General features: G+C 41.0%; 1 protein-coding gene across 9 annotated transcripts in view; it reads left to right on the forward strand.

Moving 5' to 3' along the window:
* Nucleotides 1-25036, forward strand: part of Camk4 (calcium/calmodulin dependent protein kinase IV) — a 228758-nt gene that overhangs the window by 152151 nt on the left and 51571 nt on the right. For 8 of the 9 annotated variants that reach the window (XM_042264336.2, XM_076554885.1, XM_042264335.2 and 5 more), the window contains one exon: nt 7365-7437. In XM_042264336.2, coding sequence (XP_042120270.1) covers nt 7365-7437 — 73 coding nt within the window. Of the gene's footprint in view, nt 1-51; nt 198-7364; nt 7438-25036 lie in introns of those variants that run through there. The other variant, XM_042264338.2, reaches the window with a different exon arrangement.

Below are 25036 nucleotides of genomic sequence, written 5' to 3' on the forward strand. Positions count from 1 at the left end.
TGACCTGGGGATTCTAAGAGAGTTGTTTAGGGTGAGAAAGGCCCCTTTTCCTCAGAAGCAGAAAGAATGGTGAAGGATGCAGAAATCTATAGCCAAAGATTAGACACCTTTGGAAAGCACAAAGTTGAAGGAATTGCTAATCTGACAGATACAATTATACCTCACCTATACATTAGCTTGTTCTTTCTTGGATGCTGGTAAGCAATCTGAGCCTCCTGGGCTGGAGAAAGGGAGTGGATTTTGTCTCACAGCACAGAAAAATGGCATGGTTATTTCCAGCAAGTTTAGGAGGTTTTCCTTTGTTCCTTGGGGGCAGTACCACAGTCCTGGTGGATGCCTGCATGGAAAGTGTGGTGTATTACAGCAGAAGTAGTACAGATGCCATCAGCTGCTGACTGAATGAGAGCAAAGTATACAACCAGGTATCAGCCAGTCGTGAGAAACTCTTAAAACACAGATGGACCTCTGCCAACTGAAGAAAGCAAGCATAGAAGACTTCACAGTGTAGAATTTCCATTGTGTGAGATTTCCAAGAGGGTCAGACGTTTCCTGACACAGAGCAGTGCAGTGGCTTGCTGGGCCTGGGACAGGGAGCAGATTGGATCATAAGTGGTTCAGACTTGACAGATTCTTTCCCTGGTGTTGTTAGAGATGCAGTCTTTCTCTCCTAACAGCATGTGATGAGAACGGAGACGAGCGCTTGAAGAGAGAAATGGTGACACACAAAAGGGACTAGACAAGGGCCAGAACCAAAGTGTCTATGGAGAACTGAGTGCCCGCCGAGGCTGAATTTGCTTATTTGTAGACTTGGGCCAATGGCATTCTTTCCCTTAGTCCAGAAACGTCTTGACGTCATCTGTTTCTATGGGCTCTTATCCACCTCTTTGGCTATGTGTCTCCCCTCCCAGAGTCTTTTCTCCTTTCTCCATCTCTCAAGTTCCACCTTTCCCTTAAACATCTTCTATTCCCTTTAGGTGAATTCATCAGAAAAACCAATGAATGGTAGGCTGGGCCTTTACTAATGCACCATGTGCCGAGAGGAACTCAACATTCTCCCCTCAGTTCTAAGTCTTGTCTCCCGTAGCCCCCCCACCTTCGTGAACTGGCTCCCCGCTAAGTTAGTCCGCGTTGATTTCTCCTCCTTCCCTGCACTGTTTTCTCCTAACAGTTCTCAACACATCCCCCTTGCCCATCTTTCCATTGCTTCTGTTCTCTGCCACCTTAACATTTCCTTTTCCATAGCAAAGGACCACCCGGCATTAACCCATCCCCTTTTTTGTTTTGAGGCATGAGTTTAACTAGGGAAGCCCAAAGGCCACTCAACATTTTTAGTGCAAGTGTACCTATTCTCAAACATGTTAAACGTGGCCACTTAGAACCCTGCATCTCCCCACTGTGCCGACTTCATTACCAACTTCCTTTTCCCAATGTTAACCATCACACATTGCCTCCATGCTCGAGGGACCCAAAGCCTAGGAAAAAAAGGAAGGAAAACTGACTTGGATTCTGATAGGGTTTTTTGTTGTTGTTGTTGTTTTGGTTTTTTGAGACAGGGTTTCTGTGTAGCTTTGCGCCTTTACTGGAATTCACTTTGTAGACCAGGCTGGCCTCGAACTCACAGAGATCCGCCTGGCTCTGCTTCCCGAGTGCTGGGATTAAAGGCGTGCGCCACCACCGCCCGGCTGGATTCTGATAGTTTTAATACTATCATCAGCTTCCAAACACAATTATTGTGACCTTGATAAAGACAACCACCGTGTAAAAATATTAGATGAGAAATAGATCTCATATGTGGAACCAGAAAGTAGCAGGTAGAAGATGAAGACAAGGGCCTCCCCGGGCAGAGTGATACCCCAAAGCCCCAAAGCACAGCACATGGAGGGGGTGGGGTGATGATTTGTTCCTTAGTCTCCATTTCAAATGATGAGCAAGGCAGAAAGCAAGCAGTGGTGAGGTATTTGTCAAGTGAATGGTTGAGTAAACAATGTACTCTCCAGCGATTTATATGAAGTCACTGGGTCAGACTTTTCATCTCTAGCATGAAAGAATTGAACGAGGAATCCCTTGGGCCCATCCCCAGGCCTGCAATTTGATTTGCCCTCCTCTTTGTCCTGTACTGCAACTCCCCAGCCAGGGACCCACATCGATCCACTACCTGCCCTCCTCCCTAGTGCTCCCACATAGCAGGTGCTCCTGGTATCTTTGCAAGTGTTTTTTTAATATATGAGTTTAACGACCTCTGGTTCTTGAAGAAAGCATATAAATGAAGATGCCATCAGTAAAAAAAAAAAAAAAAGTGCCAAAGCAGTAAATGAAGCTTATGAAGGGAAAATATGTTTATACTGGGACACAGAAGTATTCACTTTAATAGAATTTTGTGTGTAACAGCACAGTGCTGCCCAGTTATCCACTGAGATTTGATTCCTAAAACCTGTGCTATGTTGGGGCTTTTATCTTCTGACATTCAGGCTTTGCTACACATTTTCATCAGTCCAGTGTCTTTTTCACATGGACCTACAGCGACCTGATAGCCCTGCCATTTGAGAAAGAGCTGTGATTGGTACACAGGGCAGCAGAGCTGCTAATCTGTGTGCCAGGAAGTCTGGGGCCTCGGGACATGATCAGATTTGAGCTCTTCAGCTGTAGTGTCTCTGCTAAGTGCCTGGATGGAGACGCACTCAATTCAATTTGTGGCAATTATTCCAAGAGAAGCAAATGCACCCACGTGCATTAAACCAGATCGTCAGAGAGAAATATTTAGTGCCCGTATGTCCTTATCCTACAGTTAGAAAAAAATATATTTGAGACAAAGGAAAAATAGATCAGCTAGGGAGAAGAGGCCAGGATGGACCGCTCAGCAGGAGGGGAAGGAGGAGGCACGGTATTTTAGGAAGAAGGCTGCTGAGGCAGAGGATATTGTAGCAGTGAGCCTGGCGAAGCTGCCCTGTGCTCTTTTCCCTACCTCTCCTCATCCTGTAGGAAGTGTGGTCCCAGGGCAGCCTCTGGGCCAAGGTTGCCACGAAGGTGCTGGGAGACATTTTGTTTTAGCTCTGAGCCATCTAGCCTAGCCAGCAACGGAGTGCCGTGGAATTGTCTCATGTAGACAGGCCATATGGCTTGGACCTTCAAAAATGACCCTAAGATTCTGGTAGTATCCTAACCACGTTCCAGTTATTTTACAGAACATGAAAATGAATGTGCTTCAGTATAGAGATAAAAAAGGAAAAAAAAAAAAAAGATCTCCTGGTTTTTTTTTTTCTTTTTAGGTCTACAGCCCTCACAATGATTGAATACTTTTCATTACTTTTGAAAATCCAAGTCACTAGTACATTCTGTGTAGAGATGTAAACCCTTGGCTGCCCAGGAATGTTCAATTTCATTGCTGTTTTTAAAAAGATGCCAGCTAACTTGTATAATGGAATGCATGTCACTTTATGAAGCAAGTATTCTGTTTTTCTCAATTTGAATCACTTTGATATTGTTTAAAATAAGTTTCAAAGGAGATTTACAGTGTTATAGTCACATCTGAAACCCTGTGGCTTTGAGCTCACAGCCCTGCTTATAGGGAGCACTGAGAAGATCTCCCTCTAGGGCTAGGGCTAAGGTGGCTGGGATGGGATTCATGTTCATGCATTTGCTCCTGGTGATAAGGGACAGCTGCCCAGGGATCGTCCAGATGGCCTCAGCCTGAAATTTTTCTGACATCCATTCATTTGATGATTAGTCGTGATACTGCGGATAATTATTGATAGAGTCCTATGAGCAGTGCTTGCTGCCAGGCTCTGTGAATGATTCAAGTCCTACAGAGGCCATGTCCACACATTACCTTCATCTTCCTTTGCTTGGCCATTAATATCTTCACTTCCTATCAGAGTCATGTTATAAACCCACATTTGTGATAAAACGTTCCTTGCTGTAGCCTTAACTAGTCAGTCTCAAGTGGCCTGAGCAGGCAGCTCAACTTATAAAATATTTATAATGACATGTTTGAAGCCCAGAAACCTAACCCTGTGACAAAGATTAAAAACTGTCTGGGAACAAAATTCCTTTTAGTGGAAAAATCCTAGAAGAGTATCAGAGGAAAGGTCATAGAAGCCATGATAAAGTATGTGGATTCAGATTGAGAAGAGGTAGAGGAGGTAGCAGAATGGTGTGTCTTTGCTCTGTGTGCACCTGCTCAGGAGATGCTGCTGCTCCTCATTAGAGAATTAATAACTCCTTCCATCATATAAGCTCTGGCATCCCATATATCTGTATATGAGTGTGTAGATCTATGGTAATTCCTTTATTACCTATAGTTCTACGTGGACCAAATCAAACCTTATCCTCTTTACTTCCAGAAAGAACTTGGCATATGTTCGACAGCAAGGCATACTGATGGATATTGCCACCCATCCTCCTGTTCTAATTCCCACTGTAGCCTTATATTTCAAGAACAGTTCCCTACCTGTCTGATCCCGTACCCCTCATACACTCTCTGCCCTGTTCCCTTCCTTTTTGTGTCTGGGGAACTTAGGTTCACTTTCCAGGTCTGAGCCAAGCTATCTCTCCACCCACAAGATTCCAGCCCTAGATTACTACCTTCCTCAGACTTCTCTAGCTACTCCCCAGTGCCTGTACCACCGCATTTAGACTGTTGATTGTTCTGCTCCTTATAGACAGAGAAATCCCATCAGTGCAGAGAGCGTGTCTTGTTCATTGCTGAGTGCCCAACACACCAGTCACTCCATGATACCTATCGAATGAGTGAATACGTCTGTCATAATGCACCGTCTCTATTAATTAGATGAGTTATTTTACTGATTGTCATTCCTCCATCCAAAGAGTCCTGAACATTCATACAATAATTTGTAAGCCCAGACACTGCACTAGTTCATTAACACTGGTATAACAAAGTTCCTTAGGCTGGGTAGCTTATAACCAACAGAAATATATTTCCTACAATTCTGCGTCTGGGAAGTACAAGATTAAGATGTTAGAAGATCGGCTTCTGGTGAGGGGCTGATTTCCGAAGGTGCTGTTTCCTTGTGGTACAAGGGATAACATCTCCTCTATAAGAGCGTTAATCCCACTTAAGAGAGCCCCACCCTTGTGTCCCAGTTATCCACCAAAGACTCCACTTCCTCACGGCTGATGTCATTAAAACAGGTCCATAGGCAAATTAGGGTTTAACGTACTAAGTGTTAGAGTATACAGAGATTCAGTTCATACCAGGCACTTAACCTATATTATACCCAAATAAATACACATAAACACTTCATCTAGGTCAAAGCTTGAGACTTAAACCAAAGTACAATGAGGAAATTCTAGCTGGTAAAGCATTGCCTTTCCAAATGGTACTGAGACCTCTAAGGACTGCAGATTTGATAGACAACTAGAAGTAACTGTGCTTAGTTGTGCAAGCTAACCCTGGAGGATTGCCACAAAATGGTTGTGATAAAGTGTTGTAAAATATATAGAAACAGAAGGATTTTTATAAGGATAAAGCTTTATCCTAAGTAAACAGGCATGAGGGAAATCCAAAGGTTTTGAAAGCCATGAAGTAAATTATTTTACCCACCTCACAGTAAGAATGAAAGGTTGCCAAGAAAGGTAATTATCAGTTGTCATCCTGCACTGTTTTTTTGTAACAATTCTCTTCCTCTACCATAACTATGGAAACCCAGAGGTTGCAGGTAGACTGTGTAGGGAAGATAGCGTCACCTTTGTGGTGGTCAATGGTTATGTTGTAAAATCTACATAAAGCACAAAATGGAGAAGGTGATAATGTCAAGGTGCTCAGCCTTCTCTGTCACAGAAGACCTTTTCCTCTTCTCTGAGACTCAAAATTTAAATGTTCAGAAAGTGTAGTTTAAGCGTTTATTTCAAAAGATGGCTCCACAGGTGAAGTCTCATGCCGCCAAGTCTGATCTCCTGAGTTCAGTCCCTGTAAATTGTTCTGACTTCCACAGGAGTGTCACGGTACCTACGCCCAGTCACACACCCCAACACACTAAATCAGTCAAGACATGTATGTATAAAATAACTTATTTCAATTGACGTTTTTGTAAGTGGATGTAATCAAATAATAAATGCCCCAGCTTTTATAATCCTTCGTTTTACTTGACCTGATGCATAATAAGCACAAGAACTTCTCAAACACAGACAAAAATTCCAGCGTGGAAAGGAGAGTTGAGCGTCAAGTCTGACCCTTAGCCAAGGAACTGTTGAGAGTCGATAATGGCTGGGAGAGGGAGAGTCAACTTTAAGGATATGACCTTCAGTAGGTCTGCCACTTTAGTGGAAGGTCACACGTCCAGAGTATTGGGGAAGCACAGATTGGACTTGATGAGTTAGAGAGAGAGAGAGAGACAGACAGATAGACAGCTTATCAGATGGGTAGGGAAGGGATATACAGGAGGTGTTGGAGAAGTGAATATGATCAACATCCACGATTAGGAAAAATAAAATAAATTTTAAGTGTCTAAACGATAAAACAGTGGTGGATATTAGGATATGCTACCTTCATTTTTGAAGAGATTGTGAGTTTTGTTTTGCCATTTTTATAAATAGCTGGGTGGAAAATAAGATCATGTACCTTTCTGAATTTTAATAACTATATTCTTTAAGGACTTTTCTTATTTTTTATTTTTATCATAACTATTATATCCTACATTTCCTCCTCCTCTATCTTCCAATTCCAACACGTATTAGAGATTTTAAATTCTGTTATTAATTTCAGTTGCTTTGAGAATGCATAGCTTCTTGCTGTAACATTTAAAAGAAACAAAAACAAAATGAACTTAGTTTTTGAAAAATAACCACCCAACTTTCATGAATTTTATTTAAAAATGAATTCTAATGAACAAAAAATTTAACATGTTCAGTTACCTGGGGAATTACAGTACAGCATGTTTGATAATATTAAAGGTTTACTGTATTTTACAGGTATGACAGGTGGTTATGGTGATGATTTGAAAAGATTATGGTTTGAGTATATTTGATTTAAAATAATAAAACAGGAAAGAAAGTAAATAGTCAGACAGAGATAAAGATTGGCTGTAAATTAGTCATTGGGGTATATATAGTATAACATCTACTTGGCATATGTTTAAAATCATTTACAATGTAACGTTAAAATAAGAAGGTCGCCTCTCATTAAGGAGAGTGGATGGCCTAAGATGAGAGAAAATGAATGTTTTTCATTTTCTTAGCAAAGCCAGGATTTTCGAATGCCAGTTTATGGACTCTTCCCCTGCTGTTGGAAAAGGCGGTTGCAATTGTTCAGATGCATCTTCTCTGACGTTGATTTAATTAACTTCTTTTAATAGCCGCTCAACTAAATGTATGTGTCTGAGAAGCATTTTGTATTTCTTTTTTCCCAGGATTGTGGAAAAGGGATATTATAGTGAGCGTGACGCTGCAGATGCGGTGAAGCAAATCCTGGAGGCAGTTGCTGTAAGTAAGAAATAGCAGCACTGTGTGTTTAAGTATTGGTCATCTCCTCCTGTAAAAGGCGTCGAGAAGTGCAGGTGTGTGATGAGCGCTAAAGTACAGGAAAAGGGGGATGGGGTATTGCAAGAAACTATACGGAATTAATGTGCATAGCAAACTAGTTTCTCAGATCCGAAGGATGTGCCACCCCTACAGGTGTGTCGAGCTGCTTACATTTTCTCTTGAGTTCATATGGGGCTCTAGCATGGTTACTTGTTCATTAACATTTCCTTCCCCATCCTGTCAGCTTATTTCTTTGTTGGTTTTCTTGTTTTCTTCAGTTTGTTTAGAGATGGAAGAAGGTTGAATAAGGTAAATATAGGCCTAAAGTTTAGAGATTACTGCCTTTCCTTTAAGATATGAAACCAATGGACTTGAAGAAAAATGAATCTGATCATCCTAGTTTTGAGGAAAAATAGAAGGTAACATTTTATAAAATATAAAATTTTATATTGGAGTACAACCTTGTGAACTAATTGTGGAAGCAAATACACACTTAGGAATATGTAAATTTCAGTATTTGTTTTGAACTTCAGGCAGTTGTTGTATAGATGAAACAGTGTTTAACTATGCTGGCTAAAATCTTCCAATACAGTCACTGGTTTCTTTTTTCCCCCAACATTTACTTTTATATATTTATATGTAAGTGTGCTTGTGTATGTCATGAGGCCAGAGGAGGGTCCCTGTAGACCCTCAGAGTCTCTATAGCTGGGGTTTGCCCTACCTGAGTCCTGGCAACGGAGCTCAGGTCCTTTGGAAAAGCAGTAAACCTTCCTCACTGCTGGGCCATCTCTCCAGCCCTGGTGACTGGCTGGGATACTTTAGTGAGTCATTACTGAGTATAAAGCTAAAGCAAATTATTCTCTGAGCATACAGAACAGGTCCCAAGGGAGGCTGTTTACCAGGATTAATTTTTAAAAATCCATACACTCTTCCCACATTAATTATGCTATTATTCAGTTAGTTATCGTAAGAAATCACCCAGAGTAATGAATACAAACACACATCCTGCTAATTTTACCTACAGGAAAAACTTGTGTGGATTGGGAGTGCCTTAGTGGGAAAGAGCACTGCTGGCAAGCAAGAACAGACTTCAGATGCCCAGTACACATGTTAAAGCCCAGTACATATACTAAAGCCCAGTGCATATGTTAAAGCCCAGTACATATACTAAAGCCCAGTACACATGTTAAAGCCCAGTACATATACTAAAGCCCAGTGCATATGTTAAAGCCCAGTACACATGTTAAAGCCCAGTACATATGTTAAAGCCCAGTACATATACTAAAGCCCAGTACACATGTTAAAGCCCAGTACATATACTAAAGCCCAGTGCATATGTTAAAGCCCAGTACACATGTTAAAGCCCAGTACATATATTAAAGCCCAGTACATATGTTAAAGCCCAGTACATATATTAAAGCCCAGTACATATGTTAAAGCCCAGTACATATGTTAAAGCCCAGTACATATACTAAAGCCCAGTGCATATGTTAAAGCCCAGTACATATGTTAAAGCCTAGTACATATGTTAAAGCCCAGTACATATACTAAAGCCCAGTGCATATGTTAAAGCCCAGTACATATACTAAAGCCCAGTGCATATGTTAAAGCCCAGTACATATGTTAAAGCCCAGTGCATATACTAAAGCCCAGTGCATATGTTAAAGCCCAGTACATATGTTAAAGCCTAGTACATATGTTAAAGCCCAGTACATATACTAAAGCCCAGTACATATGTTAAAGCCCAGTACATATGTTAAAGCCTAGTACATATGTTAAAGCCTAGTACAAATGTTAAAGCCTAGTACACTGCCTCTAGCCCAACACTGGGGATAGAAGCAAGTGGACTCTGGTAACTCACTGACCAGCCACCTGAGCAGAAACAGTGAGTTTCGGGCTCACTGAGAGACCCTGTCTAAAAAAAATAAGATCAAAGATGGCAATACAATTCGGTGGTTAATGGTATTTGCTACCAAGTCCCAGGACATGAGTTTCCTCCAGGACCTATATGATAGAAGGAAAGAGCTGCAACTTTTTCTCTATTCTCCACACATGCATTATAGCACATGGGTACACACACACACACATACACACACACACACACACACACACACACACACACTCACACACATACACTAAATAAATAACTATGATTTTAAAAATAAAAAAGAAGGAGGTGAGCTATAGAAGATATTTGACATTCCTCATCCCCCCCACATATGCTCACAGGAACATATCCTCACACATACATGAATATGCAGATCACAGAGGAGGGGTGGGAGGGAGAGAGAAGATGAAAGAAAAGAGAAACAAATGCATCTTTGGATCATTCAACAAATGATCCAAATGTTCCACAGCCTAAACAGATGTAACACACCTTAAAATAATATTCTATGACATACATCAGTCCTGGTTACATGAATATTGAATATCAAATTCATATTCTCACTCTACACAAAAGCAACCATATTCTAGTCTACATGTACTGTGGTGATACTTTATTTGTGCTCTAACAAATAAAGCTTGCCTGAAAATCAGAAAGAGGAGCTAGCCACTAGTTAACCATAGAGGTCTGGAGGTCTGTACAGACAGACAGGAAGAGATAGAGCTAGGTGGAGAGAGGAAGTGATAAGGCGGGGTGGAGAGAGGAGCTTGCTAGGTGGGGGATTTCATAGAGGTAAGAACTAGTGGCTGGCTGCTCTGCCTCTCTGATATTTCAGCTTTCACCCCAATATCTGGCTCTGGGTTGTTTTTTTTACTATTATAAGACCATTTAGCAATTCATGTTACAGTGTACATCTGTAGTTGGTTGTTTTTTTTTAACTCTTTAGGCTCTTTTACTCTTTGGGTGCCCACCACTCAGCTCCCAAATAAATCCACACGGAGGCTTATTCTTTCTTATAAATGTCCGGCCTTAGCTTGGCTTGTTTCTAGCCAGCTTTTAACTTAAACTATCCAATTTCTCTTTTGCCTCTGGGCTTTTATCTTTCTCTATTCCTGTATATTCCTTACTTCTTACTCCATGGCTGGCTGTGTAGCTGGGTAGCTGGCCCCTGATGTCCTCCTCCTTCTCTTGCTCCTAGATCTTTCTTCTCCCTTCTTCTTCTTCTTCTTCTTCTTCTTCTTCTTCTTCTTCTTCTTCTTCTTCTTCTTCTTCTTCTTCTTCTTCTTCTTCTTCTCCTCCTCCTCCTCCTCCTCCTCCTCCTCCTCCTCCTCCTCCTCCTCCTCCTCCTCCTCCTTCTTTCTTCTATATATTCTCTCTGCCTGCCAGCCCTTCCTATCCTTTTTCCTGTCTTGCTATTGGCCATTCAGCTCTTTATTAGACCCTCAGGTATTCTAGATGGGCAAAGTAACACAGTTTCACAGAGTTAAATAAATGCATCTTTGGATCAATCAACAAATGATCCAAATGTTCCACAGCCTAAACAGATAGATGTAACACACCTTAAAATAATATTCTATGACATACATCAGTCCTGGTTACATGAATATTGAATATCAAATTCATATTCTCACTCTACACAAAAGCAACCATATTCTAGATAATTTTGTTACCCTAGTTTCTTAGGTTGCTAAGTCAGGGATGGTTTTCTTTGCTTTCATTCTCTCCTCATATCTACCTTTTCAACTTCAGTTGGATCTCCCTTCTATTGTTCCTGAACCCAATCCCACTCACCACAGTCAGACTTGTTTTCTGGCTCATGTTTCTAAAACATGTTTTTATTTGCCTACAATCCCTGTTCTTAAGTCTATGCCTAGAGTGTCTCTTGTAATTACAGGCTTTGTTTTGTAAGGTCTAAGTTCAATAATGGCAATATTGTGTATATATTAAAGACTTATTTTAATCTTTGAATCTTTTGGTATTCGACACACATTACTTTGTCCAAATAAGGCAGGTAATATTTAGGAGCCCATTGGTAGTCAGACCTGAGTTTGGTTTCTTTGTACATGAGCTTGGGAATATCTCTAAATCCCTTAAGCCTTAGTTTCCTCTTCTAAAACTGGCATAACATTCAACCTAACATGGTTGTGGGAAGGGCCGAGGAAATGAACAAATCAGAGCCATGTTCAAAAGAGCAGACCAAAAAAAAAAAAAAAAAAAAACAGAGCAGACCAAATATAGACTGATTCGATTGATTCTTATTTGATGTTGTGAATCTGGACAGATAAAAACTGATTGCACAGTTACGTTCAGCTTATGAAAATTCAGTACATTTTTTTTTATTTTATATATTACACCAACTAAGCGTTTTAAATCTGGGTGATTTGGGGGGGGGGTGCCTAGTTGTCACAGGTGAGTCTTGGTCAGCCTTCCATGTGAGGTATTTGCAGTTTACCAGGCGGCTTTGTATGCGTTCGTGTTTCCATCTCTGTCATCTGATGCTGGTCCCACACAGGTGTTTTTCTTTGTGGCACAGTGGCACATGTATATCACATGGGACGGTGTAGAGGTGTGAACAGGAGAGACACCTGTGTCCCTTGTCGTAACCCCTTTTCACACGCTCTTCTACTGACAGGACACTTCGTTCTTTTCCAAGACGGAGTGATCTTCCAAGGAACTCTTCTGTGGTGCGATCTTACCCTTCAGTGAAGTGAAAGTAACAGGATACACAGGGCAGGGGGTGCTGGGTTTCCTGGACTTTCACAGAGGTCTGTGGAGAAGCTCAGCCAAGCAGCTGGAGCCATCAAGGACCCTTTGCACACTGAACGTTCTCCCCAACGTTTTCTCTTCTCTTTTCCAACTTGTGACATGAGGGCAGAATCTTGTTTCTGCATTAACATGTCGCCATTATCAATTTCTGAGTCTTCCTCAAAGTAGAGATGAAGGCCACTTGATCTTCAGTCCAAGCTTTAAGATAGAAGCTGCAGTTGGCTCAGCTCGAGTCAAACCAGCCTTCCTACTCCAGTCTGCTCTGTGCAGGGTGAGACTTGCGTAGTGTGATGTGGCCACGGGGTGGAGAATGTGTTCTGGGGTGTGTGGAGTGTTCTGGGGGTGGTGGAATGTCTGAGAAGTGGGGCAGTTGTTTCTGTGAGCGAGGCTGACACACTATGGCTATCCATTCTGCTTCTTTTTTTTTCTCACTGCTAGTTCTTAATATCTGTCTTCATTCCTCCTGGAATGCTATGTTTTAGATGCATGATAGTCTGTTGTTGGCTTTTGTGAGATGGCGATTTCAGGACTGTGGAGATGGCTCCATGGATGAGCACTTGCTGCTCTTGCAGAGAACTGGGTTCAGTTCCTAGCATCCATAGGCTGGTTTACAACCATCTGTAACTCCAGTTCTGGGGGATCAGATGCCCTCTTCTGGCCTCTGTGGACGCCACAAGCGCTGGTGAACTTGGCTATGTGAAGACAAAACACTCATGCACATAAAAATAAACAAATCTTTTAAAATACATTCATGCAAATGTATACCAATGGTTCTGTTTTTTTTTTAAATAAGAATAATTTCACTTCAAGTATGATCTTATTTTGAAGGGAGACCTCCTTGTGTGCCTTGCAAGAATGAACTTCTTATGGCCAACTGCTGTCATTTTCCACATTCACATATCTCTTCCCTTTTGTAGTCAGGCTGTGTTGTGTCTGCATATGCAGAAATTCCTTCTTCTCTGATACTAACCTAGAACTGTGGCAGTGCCCACCAGTATTTTATCATCTTGCTGATACCGCCATTCAACAGTTGTCTCCTAAAACCCTAGTGTTGGTCCTGGATTTGCTACTGCCCAGTCATCCCACTGCAGTTTGCCTGTCTGGTTGCAGGCAACAACATGAATTGGACCATTTGTTTTTATCATTACCAATCCCTGGTTCAAGTGACCATCTCTCTCTCTTACTGCTGCCGAGCCTTCTAACTGGGTAGCGCAGTTCCAAGACCTAACATCTGCTCTCCTCACCTGTAGTTAGGAGGTCAGTAATTATGCTAACTCTGTGCCTTCCGTGTCCTCTCCAAGGCACCCTCCGTTCAATATCATGTGTTATTGTCTTCATGAAAGTACATTACTTTTGTGCTTAAAATGTATCACCTTCTTACACAAAAGTGGGAGCTGGGTTCCCACGGTTTGTTGTTGTTTTGTTTTGTTTTTGTTTGTTTGTTTGTTTTTCTGTGTAATGACATGCCCGGTCTATTCATTTCACAGGACACAAAGCGATATCCCCTCGTCTCTGTGAATAAAATCATCCCCTGCTCCCTCATTGCCATTCCATTCATTTCCTGTGATGTGAAGCCCACAGTTTTCTGCTTGTTCTTTCTGGCTGCCTCCACCCATGTCCGTGGCTGTTGCTCTTTGGTTTATCACAGTGGGTGTGTGTCCATGTAGTCACACCACAGGTTCCGTGGCCATTGCTCTTTGGTTTATCACAGTAGGTGTGTGTCCATGTAGTCACGCCACAGGTAGCTGGCAGAAGAAACCATGGTGTCCATCAGTGCATGAGAAACAGATGTTCTTAGCACCAGAATTTTCCACACGCTGGAGTTACATCAATTAAGGAAACAATGGGTCTCGTCAGGGATGTTTCAGACAGGGTGCCTCACTTAAAACAGTGGGGCAAAGGCCCTGGGTCTCTATTCTAGGCCTGAAAAGCTAAGTTGATGGCTGTTTTTAAATTATCATTTTACCCAACCACAGAATTCTGGTTTAGAGTCCTCACTACCACATTCAAACCAAACATCTTTGAAACTAACTATCAAAAGATCTCTGAAACTAAGGGTTAACTTAAAGGGAAAAAACTTAAAACCCTTTCCCTAAATATTTCATGCATAGAAAGCAAAGCAAATTTGAACTTGTGAGAAATTATTGGCAATTTTGAAATAGCTTACTGTCGACCAAGAAGCTGTAGATAGCTATGAAAAGCGGGACATTTGAGAACTCAGGGTAATCTGAAGTCATGCCTTGAAAATTGAGATGGACCACATCTCATGGCTAGAGAATGAGGGGGAATGGTGCACTTGGGGAGGGAGGCGGGGCACGCTGACATTTTGGACACAGAGGCTCAGCAGGCAATGGGTGATACAGGAGAGGAACTGGCCTTGGTGGCAGCAGTGTGGGGCAGAGAAAACACTCACTAACCTTTCACATTCTTCCAGACCACACAGTGAAAAGCCTGTGGTTAGGCTGGCTGCTACAAGCACATGGGCAGAAATCAGATTGCAAAGTTTGTGGTAAATATGTTACAGATACAATTGTATCTCTTGTGTAACCTATCGCCCGGTCCCCCGTCACCTTTCTCTGTATATTTCAGTGGTTCTCCTGCTGTAACTTTGGTGCTTTTCTTCCCCCCCCCAACCCACCCCCCCTTTAAAAGCAATTCTGAGAATTTTAAATTAAATTTGAATGGTGTTTTCCCTTTTGGCTTCGAATGAACTCAGTCAGCCTTTTGAGGCAGATCGTTAAGTCTTCCTGAGTATTATTTCTCCTTGAAATGCATTTTTGTAGTTACTGGTTAAATGGTCTGGGTTGCTCTGGACATTCTGGAACAGCTGCCTTGTGCTAGCATAATGCCAACATAAAGAACAAGGACGACAAGGACGTCTTCTGTCTGCCCCACTCCTCTCATGACTGACACGGTTGCCAGTTCCTTTCCTGTAGCCACCCATTACCTGCTGAGCCTGTTCCCAAAATGTCACCATGCCCTCCCTCCCTCCCTGGGCACAGCATCCCTCCTTGCTGGCTAGCCACAGTTCTCTGTGGTACATCTCAGTTTTAAAACATGACTTCAGAGCCTGGGAACACTTGTGGAGTAGAGAACTAAAAAAAATAAAAATAAAAATAAATTAAACTCCAAGAAAATGGTTGAGGCACTGTTATATTATCACAGAGCTTTTCATTTAGAATTGTGTGATGGTGGTGGCCAAGAATTGCAAACAAAAGCATTAAAAACCTTCAAGAGGGTGAAAAATAATGGAGTAGTTAAGCATCAAAATAATAGGTAGGTGGGGCTGGGAAGAAGGCTGTCGGCTGGTACTGGTGTCCGTGAGCCCAGAGGAATTGCCCATGATGCTGAAACTCGGATCTCTGAAAATGACACACGAGCCAGCAAGTGCTGGATGTAACTGAGATGTCCTCAGAGGACCGGGGAAACTGCACATGCCATCCAGAGTGCCCTGCCATTGCAAAGGGCAAGGGCTTGTTTTTAGAGTCACGTGGTTAGGGATAGTATTTAGGAAAACTGATGGAGAAGGCAAACAAGGAGCAATCCCCTCATCCTTCTCTGGCTTCCAGCCTCACGTCCAGCAGGAGATGGAAAATGGTGCCTTAAAGTACAGATTCCAGCATCATAAAGTGGACTATAGAAATGTGAGTTTAAGGTTGACAGATCATCTCTTGACTAATTTCACAGGAAATTGTTGAAAATTCTCAGAACTCATGCTGTTATTCATAGTGTTTTCCTAATGTTCATAGTCTTCAAAGTACAAGGAATGATTCTAGAAGTTAATGAAATAAAAACAAAGGAATCAACACTAAGGTAAATTACTATATTCAGTTCTGAGTCCCATACTGAATAGCATTTGTACATTCATAAGGCTTATACAATTCACCTTTACATGGCCTGATGTGTCTGTAGAAACCCTCTCTCATCCTGATGTTTTTGTTGTAGTTGAGACAGCACTTTTAGAAGATGGAAATGACCAGAACTTCTCTTCCCAACTTCCCTTTTAGCATGAGTAAGGGCATACGACCTGACCCTGCCCAGGGGATTGTCACGGGGAGCCTGCTTCTTAAGTTTTGGGGAAATTTCCCATTCATACAAGGAGGCTCAGGTGACGAGAAGCTCTTTATCTTTTTCATTGTCTCAGTTGAGTCTGTAGGTGATGCTGGAAATTAATTTCTGCTGTCTTTGCAATTATAAAGAGAAGTATAATTTGTATAAATAAGGCAGAGGGAGAGGGGAAACAAAAAACGAAAACACCAATAGGATTTTTCTCCTTCTTGCTATCTCATAGGGGACAGCACCACTTTGATTTGTATTTCTTTTACTGGAACATGCTGAACTCCTTGAATAAACTTCTGAGTGTATCTTCGTGATGATTGTATGATATAATTTTCCATCCATCAGTTATAGCACAAAGGGCATACTCCAGATAAAAAGATTCTGGCCCCACAAATTTCCGAAAATTGAGTTTCACTGAATATCAAATGCACACCCACACACTGCTAAATCAGGGTGAAGTGAGGCTTGAAGGAATAATGAGATTGAAGGCTATTAAAAATCAGCCTGCTCCTGACACTTGTCCTTTGTGTCTGTGAATACCATGCCTTCTTGCGTCTACTTAGTGTCAATGAAACAATTCTGAGAGGTTAGTTATGCAGCCTGAGGATAGAACAGGGAATGCAGGATGTTGTTCTTGTTTTATATAAACCAGTCTATTCTGTGGGACATAATTTCCTCTTCTTTATTTTCTTCTTTTCTTTGTTCAGTTTTGATGATGATTTTAACTAATGCAAAGTATATAATATTAAAACACTATAGTCATAATCGACTATAAATAAGAATCACTAAGAATTGAGAAGTCACAACTAGCAGAAAAGAACCCCCATCTGCATAAGTGAGACAGTTGATTAGCTTGAACTGTTTGGGCAGTGGGACTGGGACCTGTCCTTAGTGCATGAGCTGGCTGTTTGGAACCTGGGGCTTATGCAGGGACACTTTGCTCAGCCTGGGAGGAGGGGACCTGACCTGCCTGGACTCAATCTACAAGGTTGAGCTGAATCCCCAGGGGAATCTTCACCCTGGAGAAGATGGGAATGGGGGCTGGGCTGGGCTGGGGGAAGGTGGGGGGGAGGACAAAGGGGGAAATCCGTGGCTGATATGTAAAATTAAATTATAAAATAAAAAAAGAAATAACAAACAATTCTGTTAATGCTCTAATATTTTGGTTTATAAAAGTATAATAAAATATATTAGTGGCTCAGGCAGAGCCTCAGAAACAGACTTGAGAAAGGGGAGATAATCTGCATTCTTTTGAACCTCAGTATTGGGATGCTGGGATCTAAAAGCAATGCCTGGTATAGGGGACGTCCTCCCCCTGAGCATTTCTACACGTCATTGTTGGAAGTGATAAAAAAAAAATAACGTCAAAAGCTTATCAAATTCTGCCTCCAGGAGTCTTCTCTCCTTGGAATCCCAGGGGAATCAAGATATATTGTGGAACATATATTTAGTAATTTTTCAAATAATGTACATAAATTATTACATTGATGATTACATTCTACTTGCCTTCTGTTGTTTGGGGGTTGTGTAAATTTTGAATGACGTTGGCCTAGTTGGTTTCTTACTACTGTGATAAAACTCTGGCTAAAACCGGCTTGAGGGGGAAAGGGTTCACTTCAGCTTACAGATTGCAGTCTGCCCTTGAGGAAAGATAGGGCAGGGTTCTAGACAGGCGTTGGTGGATATTTTGTGGTGGAGCACTGCTTGCTGGCTCATTCCCAAGCTCAGATTCTTACTACCTCTCATTACCTCTCCTTAGAAAAGAACAGGCTCTTAAGAGATAACAGTGCACCATACCAAAATAAAATAGACTAGCTTAAAGCTGTCCCATCAAAATTGGAGAAGGCAAACCAAAAGAAGGAAAAAACCACAATAAGGCTCAAGAATCCAAGACCCACTCGTTTGCACACTCCAGAATGTGGGTTTTGTTGTTGTTGTTGTTGTTGTTGTTTGTTTTTTGTTTTTTTGAGTTTTTTTTTTAACTCTTTTGGGGGACCCACCACCCAGCTCCCAAATAAATCACACATGGAGGCTTATTCTTAATTATAAATACCCAGCCTTAGCTTGGCTTGTTTCTAGCCAGCTTTCCTTAATTTTAAATTTCCCATCTACCCTTTGCCTCTGGGCTTTTCTTGTTCTCTTTCTTCTGTAAATCTTACTCTTAATCCGTGGCTTGCTATGTAGCTGGCTCCTGGAGTTTTCCTCCTCCTCTGCTTCTCTCTTCCCAGATTTCTCCTATATAGTCTCTCTGTCTGCCAGTCCTGCCTATCCTTTCTCCTGCCTTGCTATTGGCCGTTCAGTTCTATATTAGACCCTCAGGTGTTTTTGACAGGCAAAGTAACACAACTTCACAGAGCTAAACAAGTGCAAATGTTAAACAAAATAACACACCTTAAACTGATATTCTACAACATCAGAATCCCATAAAAACACTAAACCGTAAGCTATAGTGTGTGTGTGTGTGTGTGTGTGTGTGTGTGTGTGTGTGTGTGTGTGTGCGTGCACATGCAGAAGAACTGTGCAGGTCCTATGCATGCTGCTTCAGTCTCTATGAGTTTATATGAGTTTCTTCATGTTGACTTAGAGAGTCTTGTTTCCTGGGTGTCCATCATCACCTCCAGCTCTTACACTCTTTCCACCTCCCCTTCTGCAGGGTTCCCTGAGTTCCAAAGGGAGGGATTTGATAGACATCCCATTCAGGACCTTTTGTTCTAAGGTCTCTCACGCTGCATAACGTCTGACCATGGGTCTCTGTATTAGAACATATCCATCTGCTGCAGGAGGAAGCTTCTCTGATGATGTCTGAACAAGGCACTGATCTGAGCATAGCAGAATATCATTATGAGTTATTTTATCACTGCTTAAAAACATATTTAGTTTTTCCCTAGTCCATGGACTCTCTAGTCTGTGGTTCTTGGTCACCCTATCAGTGTCAGGTATGGGTTCCATCTCGTGGAGTGGACCTTAAGACAAATCAGTGATTGGTGACTCCCACAAACTTTGTGTCACCATTGTTGATCAAAGGATTGGTGGCTGCTTGCTGTTTACATTTCTGTTCAGTAGCCTGCAGAGTTCCTGTACCAACAATGCCGGTGGGGTGGAGGCTCTGTGTAGGCACCAGCTCCACTTCTCACGTTCAGTGAGGTTCCGTCTTCAGCAGTAGGACCTTGCTCTCAGTTTTTGTTTGTTTGTTTGTTTTGTTTTTGTTTTTGTTTTTTTGAGACAGGGTTTCTCTGTGTTGCTTTGCACCTTTCCTGGATCTCACTCTGTAGACCAGGCTGGCCTTGAACTCACAAAGATCTGCCTGCCTCTGCCTCCCGAGTGCTGGGATTAAAGACTTGCACCACCACCACCCGCCTTGCTCTCAGTTTCTAAAGAACAGCCTGGGTTGTTTGGGGAGTCTCATGCGACTCCTTTGGCCAACAGCTAAATTAAATGTAACCCAATCCCAGTAGTAGAAGCTTTATTTGGTGACAAGAGATGGCAAGTTGGGAATCTGACTGCCCCATTATTTGGTGATTTCATTTAGATTGCATGCATATAATTTAGGAAGCTTCTACTCTATTAGGTTTCTATACTACCCTCAGATGGCCCTAAATTTTAGCTGTCTCTGCCCATTATTCCCTCCCTCATTCCCTTCTCCTTGCCCCCTACCCACTTGATCCTCCCTTTCCAGCCCCCTCATCCATCTATAACTATCCATTCTATTTTCCTTTCCTAATGAAATCTGTCTGTCTCCCCTAGTCCCTTACTCTATTCCTATCCTGTGTGCAGTTCTGTGGATTGTAGCTTAGTTGTCATTGACTTAACAGCTAATAGCCATGTATTAGTCTTTATATTATCATATTTGTTTTTCTGGGTCCGAGATACCTCACTCAGCATGATTTTTTCATTTACCCTATGTAACTGGATTTCACGATGTTATTTTTTATTAACAGCTGAGTAATTGTGTAAATGTGCTACATTTTCTTTATTCTTTCATCTATTGAGGGACATCTAGGTTGTTTTATGAAAAGCAGAAGTGAAAATGGTTGAGCTTTGTCTTTGTGGCAAGACAAAGTGTCCTCTGGGTATATGCCCAAAAGTGGTAGAACTGAATCTTAAGTTAGATCAGCTTTCATCTTCCTGAGGAATTCAGACACTGATTTCCATAGTGGCTGTGCAAGTTTATATTCACACCAGCAATGGATGAGTGTTCCCCTAACTCCATGTCCTCACCATGTGTGAGCTGTCACTTGTTTTTATTGACCATAGCCACATCCTGACAGGTGTAAGATAAAATCTCAAGGTAGTTTCCCTGATGTCTAAGGATGGTGAACATTTCTTTAAGTGTTTCTTAGCCATTTGAATTTCTTCTATTAAGAATTCTGTTTAGATCTGTACCCTATTTTTATTTTATTTGTTTTCTTGGTAACTAGTTTCTAGAGCTGTTAAAGGCTAAGCTCACAACCAAAAATATATATTTTAGGTAATAGTCTTCTATCAGATGTGTAGTAGGTAAAAAAAAAAAATCAATAGGTGTGTGTACTTATTTATGAGTCTTCAGTTTTATTCCATTGACTGGTGTATTTGTTTTTATGTCAATGCCATGCTGTTTTTATCAGTATAGTTTTAAATTACAACTTGAAACCAGGAATGGTGATACCTCCAGCAGTTCTTTTATTATTCAAGATTGCTTTTGCTCTCAGGTTTTTGTATTCCTATATGAAACTGAAAATTATCTTTTCAAGATCTGTGAAGAATTGTGTCAGAATTTGATGGGGATTGCATTGAATCTATAGCTTACTTTTGGTATGATGGCCATTTTTTTTTTTACTATGTTAATCCTACTAATTCATGAGCATGGGAAATCTTTCCATCTTCTGGTATCTTCTTTAATTTCTTTCTTCAATGACTTGAAGTTTTTATCATACAAGTCTTTCACTTGCTTGGTTAGAGTTACCCCCAAGATATTTTATATAATTTGAGGCTGTTGTGAAATGTATTATTTCCCTGATTTCTTTCTTAATTTATCTGCCATTTGTATATAGGAAGGCCACTAATTTTTGTGAGTTAATTATGTATCTAGCTACTTTGCTCAAAGTGTTTATCAGCTCTACGAGTTTCTTGGTGGAATTTTTAGGGTAACTTATGTATATTATCATATCATCTGCAAATAAAGATACTTTGACTTCTTCCTTTACAATTTATATCCCCTTGATTTTTTTCAGTTGTCTTATTTCTCTAGCTAAGACTTTAAATAATATGTTGAGTAAGTAAGCAGAGAGTGGACAAACTTGTCTTGTTCTTGATTTGAATTGAAATGCTTTGAGCTTATCTCCATTTAAGTTGATGTTGGCTATGGGCTTGCTGTAAATACAAACTGACTTTCTTATGTTGAGGTATGTCCCTTGTATCCCTAATCTTTCCAGGACTTTTATCATGAAGGGCTGTTGGATTTTTGTCAAAGGACTTTTCTGTATCTAATAAGATGATCATGGTTTCTGTTTTCTTTTGTTTTGCTTGTTTGTTTTTGTTGTTGTTGTTATTTTTTGTCTTTGAGTTTGTTTATATGATGAATTGCATTTGTTTATTTATATATATTTAATCATCCCTGCATCTCTGGAATGAAGCCTCCTTGATCATCATGGATTATCTTTTTGATGTGTTCTTAGATTCAGTTTGCAAGTATTTTACTAAGAATTTTGCATCTATATCATAAGGAGTGGCACTATTAAAAGGTGTGGCCTTGTTGGGGGAAGTGTGGTCTTATTGGAGGAGGCTGGATGACACACACCTTTAATCTAGACCTTGAGGCTGGAGGGCACACCTTTAATCTGGGCTACACCTTCTGTTGGATCGTGTCACTGTGGGAGTGGACTTTGAGGTCTTTTTCTCAAGCTTCACTCAGTGTGACAGTTGACTTCCTTTTGCCTGCAAGATGTAGGACACTCAGCTATTTCTCCAGCACCATGCCTCCCTGCATGCTGTCATGCTTCCTGCCATGATGGACTGACTGAACCTTTCAACTGAAAGCTAGCCACAGTTAAATGTTTACCACAGTTAAATGTTTCCTTTATAAGCGTTGCCATGGCCATGGTGTCTCTTCACAGCAATAATAACCCTAACTAAGACAGCTCATAAAGTAAATTTATCCTTTGTTGTTGTTGGGTCTTTATGTGACTTGAGTATTAGTGTACTATGACTTATAAAATGCATTTTGCAATATTCCTTCTGTTTCTATTTTGTGGAATAATTTGAATAGTATTAACTCTTCATTGAAAGTCTCATAGACTTCTGTGCTAAAAGCTGTCTGGTCCTAGGCTTTTTTGGGTTGGGAGAATCTTAATGATTACTTCTATTTCACTAGCGATTATATGTCTGTTTAAATTGCTTATCTGATCTTGCTTTAACTTTGGTAATTGGTAGCCTTGACTCCCTCTAAATTATAGCCTTTGTATGCTGAACATGAGGAAATACTTCCTAGAATATTTTCTTTCAATAATATTAATCTTTTATTAATCACAGCTTATTTTTCAGCCTCAGCTAACTGATATCCATTGTCCCAGTAGAGCAAGATTTCACTTCCATGGATTTTTTTTTTTTTTGGTAAAATATATTGTATTGTTCTTTAAGAGGGTTCAAGGTTTGCTTTTAAATCAGGCTGTACAACTTCCAGCAGTCTGACATCTCTCCCATCATGTCAGCTATCTTCAGGGAGCAATGTTTCATTAAATCCAAAAGAAAAAAAATAGTTTTAGTTTTGATTCAAATTTCCAGTTATGAGACTGATTAACATTGGTCTTCTTTTTAAACACAAAATGAGGGTTGTTTATGGTGCTTTATGCATTCTTCTTCTCAGGAAGACCCAAAAATGTAATTCTTCTAACTCAGCCAGGTGCTGATATCGATGGATACCTGCATGCACATACCTTCACACGGGAGCCCTGTGCTCATGCACAAACTCCACACATACACCGAAATGTAAAGCATGTCGAATGGAAAGCTTTTATTGGTATTGATCAAAACACTTAGTGTCAATGCTCAATCTAAACTTAGAGGGCAAGATATTTTGAACTTGAGTCTATGTTCAAGCAGTCTACTGTGAGGTTCTGAAATAAGAGAATTTTGGATAGTTACCATTTTTTGCTTTAAAAATTTTAAAAATAGTGGTATAAAGGTATTGCTTCTTATTTTCTGGGGTGTAGGAAATCTGTATTTAGTCAAAAATCAGAACAGCTCCAGCAACAGGGCACAGGCAGCTCACACAGCTGGCCACCATCTGAGTTATCACCAGTGTGCGGAGAGTCGCAACCCGTTTCTGCTAGTGCAGCTGATGCTAGCCAGGCAGGAAGCTTAGAGCTCTGCAACATAAATGCCATTGAAGGGCTTTGAGAGCAGGGCTCTGTCAAGTGTGTCACATTTAGGTGAAGAGGGCGCCAGAGTCCCTGTGATGTCCATTTCCTCGCTTTGCCATTGCAGCCTGGGCATAACTGCTGTCCACAAACAAGAGGGGAAAAGACCTTGCTAGATTAGCACTTTGAGACTCTGAAAATGCTCCTACATGGTGTCATGAGCAATACAATCCCCTTGGCTACTCGCTGGGTTACTTGCATCCACTCTTCTACTCTGTGGCAGCCTGTGGACTGTGGACACATGCCCACTGCCCTTCTAGTCTGTGACAGCCTGTGGACTGTGGACATGCTCGTTACTCTTCTACTCTGTGAGAGCCTGTGGACTGTGGACACATGTTCACTACCTTTCTACTCTGTGGCAGCCTGTGGACTGTGGACACATGCTCACTACCCTTCTAGTCTGTGACAACCTGTGGACTATGGATACACGCTCACTAGGCATTGATGGTTCTGACACTTTTTTCTTGTATCTTTTTAAATCTCAAAGAATTTAGTAATAACAAGGTGATCAGTAGTTACACATAGAACACACAGAGAACGATTCAGAAGACAACCACCACAGGCATTCTAGACCCAAATGCTGAGAACTGCCTATTACTCCTTTGACTATTTCTGAAAATTCCAATCACAGATAAGTCCTAAAATTTTAAGATATCAAATTTCTATAACATCATTAGACAGAAAATGGAAAGTCACACAATTCTGCCTGCAGGAAGCATGCTGATTCTCTGCCTGGACACAACTTTACTGGTTCCTTGGGTCAGGAAAGTTTCTGGGATGCCCACTTAGTCTCATTGCTGGAAAGAGAATTCTCTTCTCAGCTAAGTTACACAAGGAGACAGATGCCTCTTTAAGATGTCATTTCCTCATGATTTTCCCAAACTTTTGGCTCCTGGCTTCTTTGTTTAATGTCCTAACATTAGATCAGGGATCAAATACTGAAAAGAAACTGACATGAGCATCCATCATTAATAAAGACGAAAAACCATTTGGACTGAATAATCCCTGCCACTGTATTTTCTTTTTCTGTTTTTCTTTTCTCTTACTTTCTTTCCTTCCTCCCATCCTTCCTTTTTTTTCTTATTTCTATGTTTGTTTGTTTGTTTTTTCCAAAAAGTGCTCAAATGGACTTAAAGCTGCCCAATACATGCACATCCACAGCAGCAAGGCCTTCTTTCTGTTACACCTGAAAGCAGGTATCAGGAGGAGGGAGGGGGCGGGAGGAAGAAGAGATGGTAAAATCCATTTTCCCCAAATCCCACCACAATGAGGTCTATGTGCTAATCATAATGGAAGTGTGTGTTCCCACAAACAATGGCTCTACTTTGGTTAATAGTCATCCCATTTTCCTTAGAGACTTATTTAGGAAAAAAAATTAAAGACAGGAGACTTTGAAACATTCCATTACAGATAGCTGTTTTATTTGGAGAAATACCAACCTCAGATGCTGTTACAT

The sequence above is a fragment of the Peromyscus maniculatus genome, chromosome 19, assembly GCF_049852395.1.
Source record: "Peromyscus maniculatus bairdii isolate BWxNUB_F1_BW_parent chromosome 19, HU_Pman_BW_mat_3.1, whole genome shotgun sequence".
In the NCBI taxonomy this organism is placed as follows: Eukaryota; Metazoa; Chordata; class Mammalia; order Rodentia; family Cricetidae; genus Peromyscus; species Peromyscus maniculatus.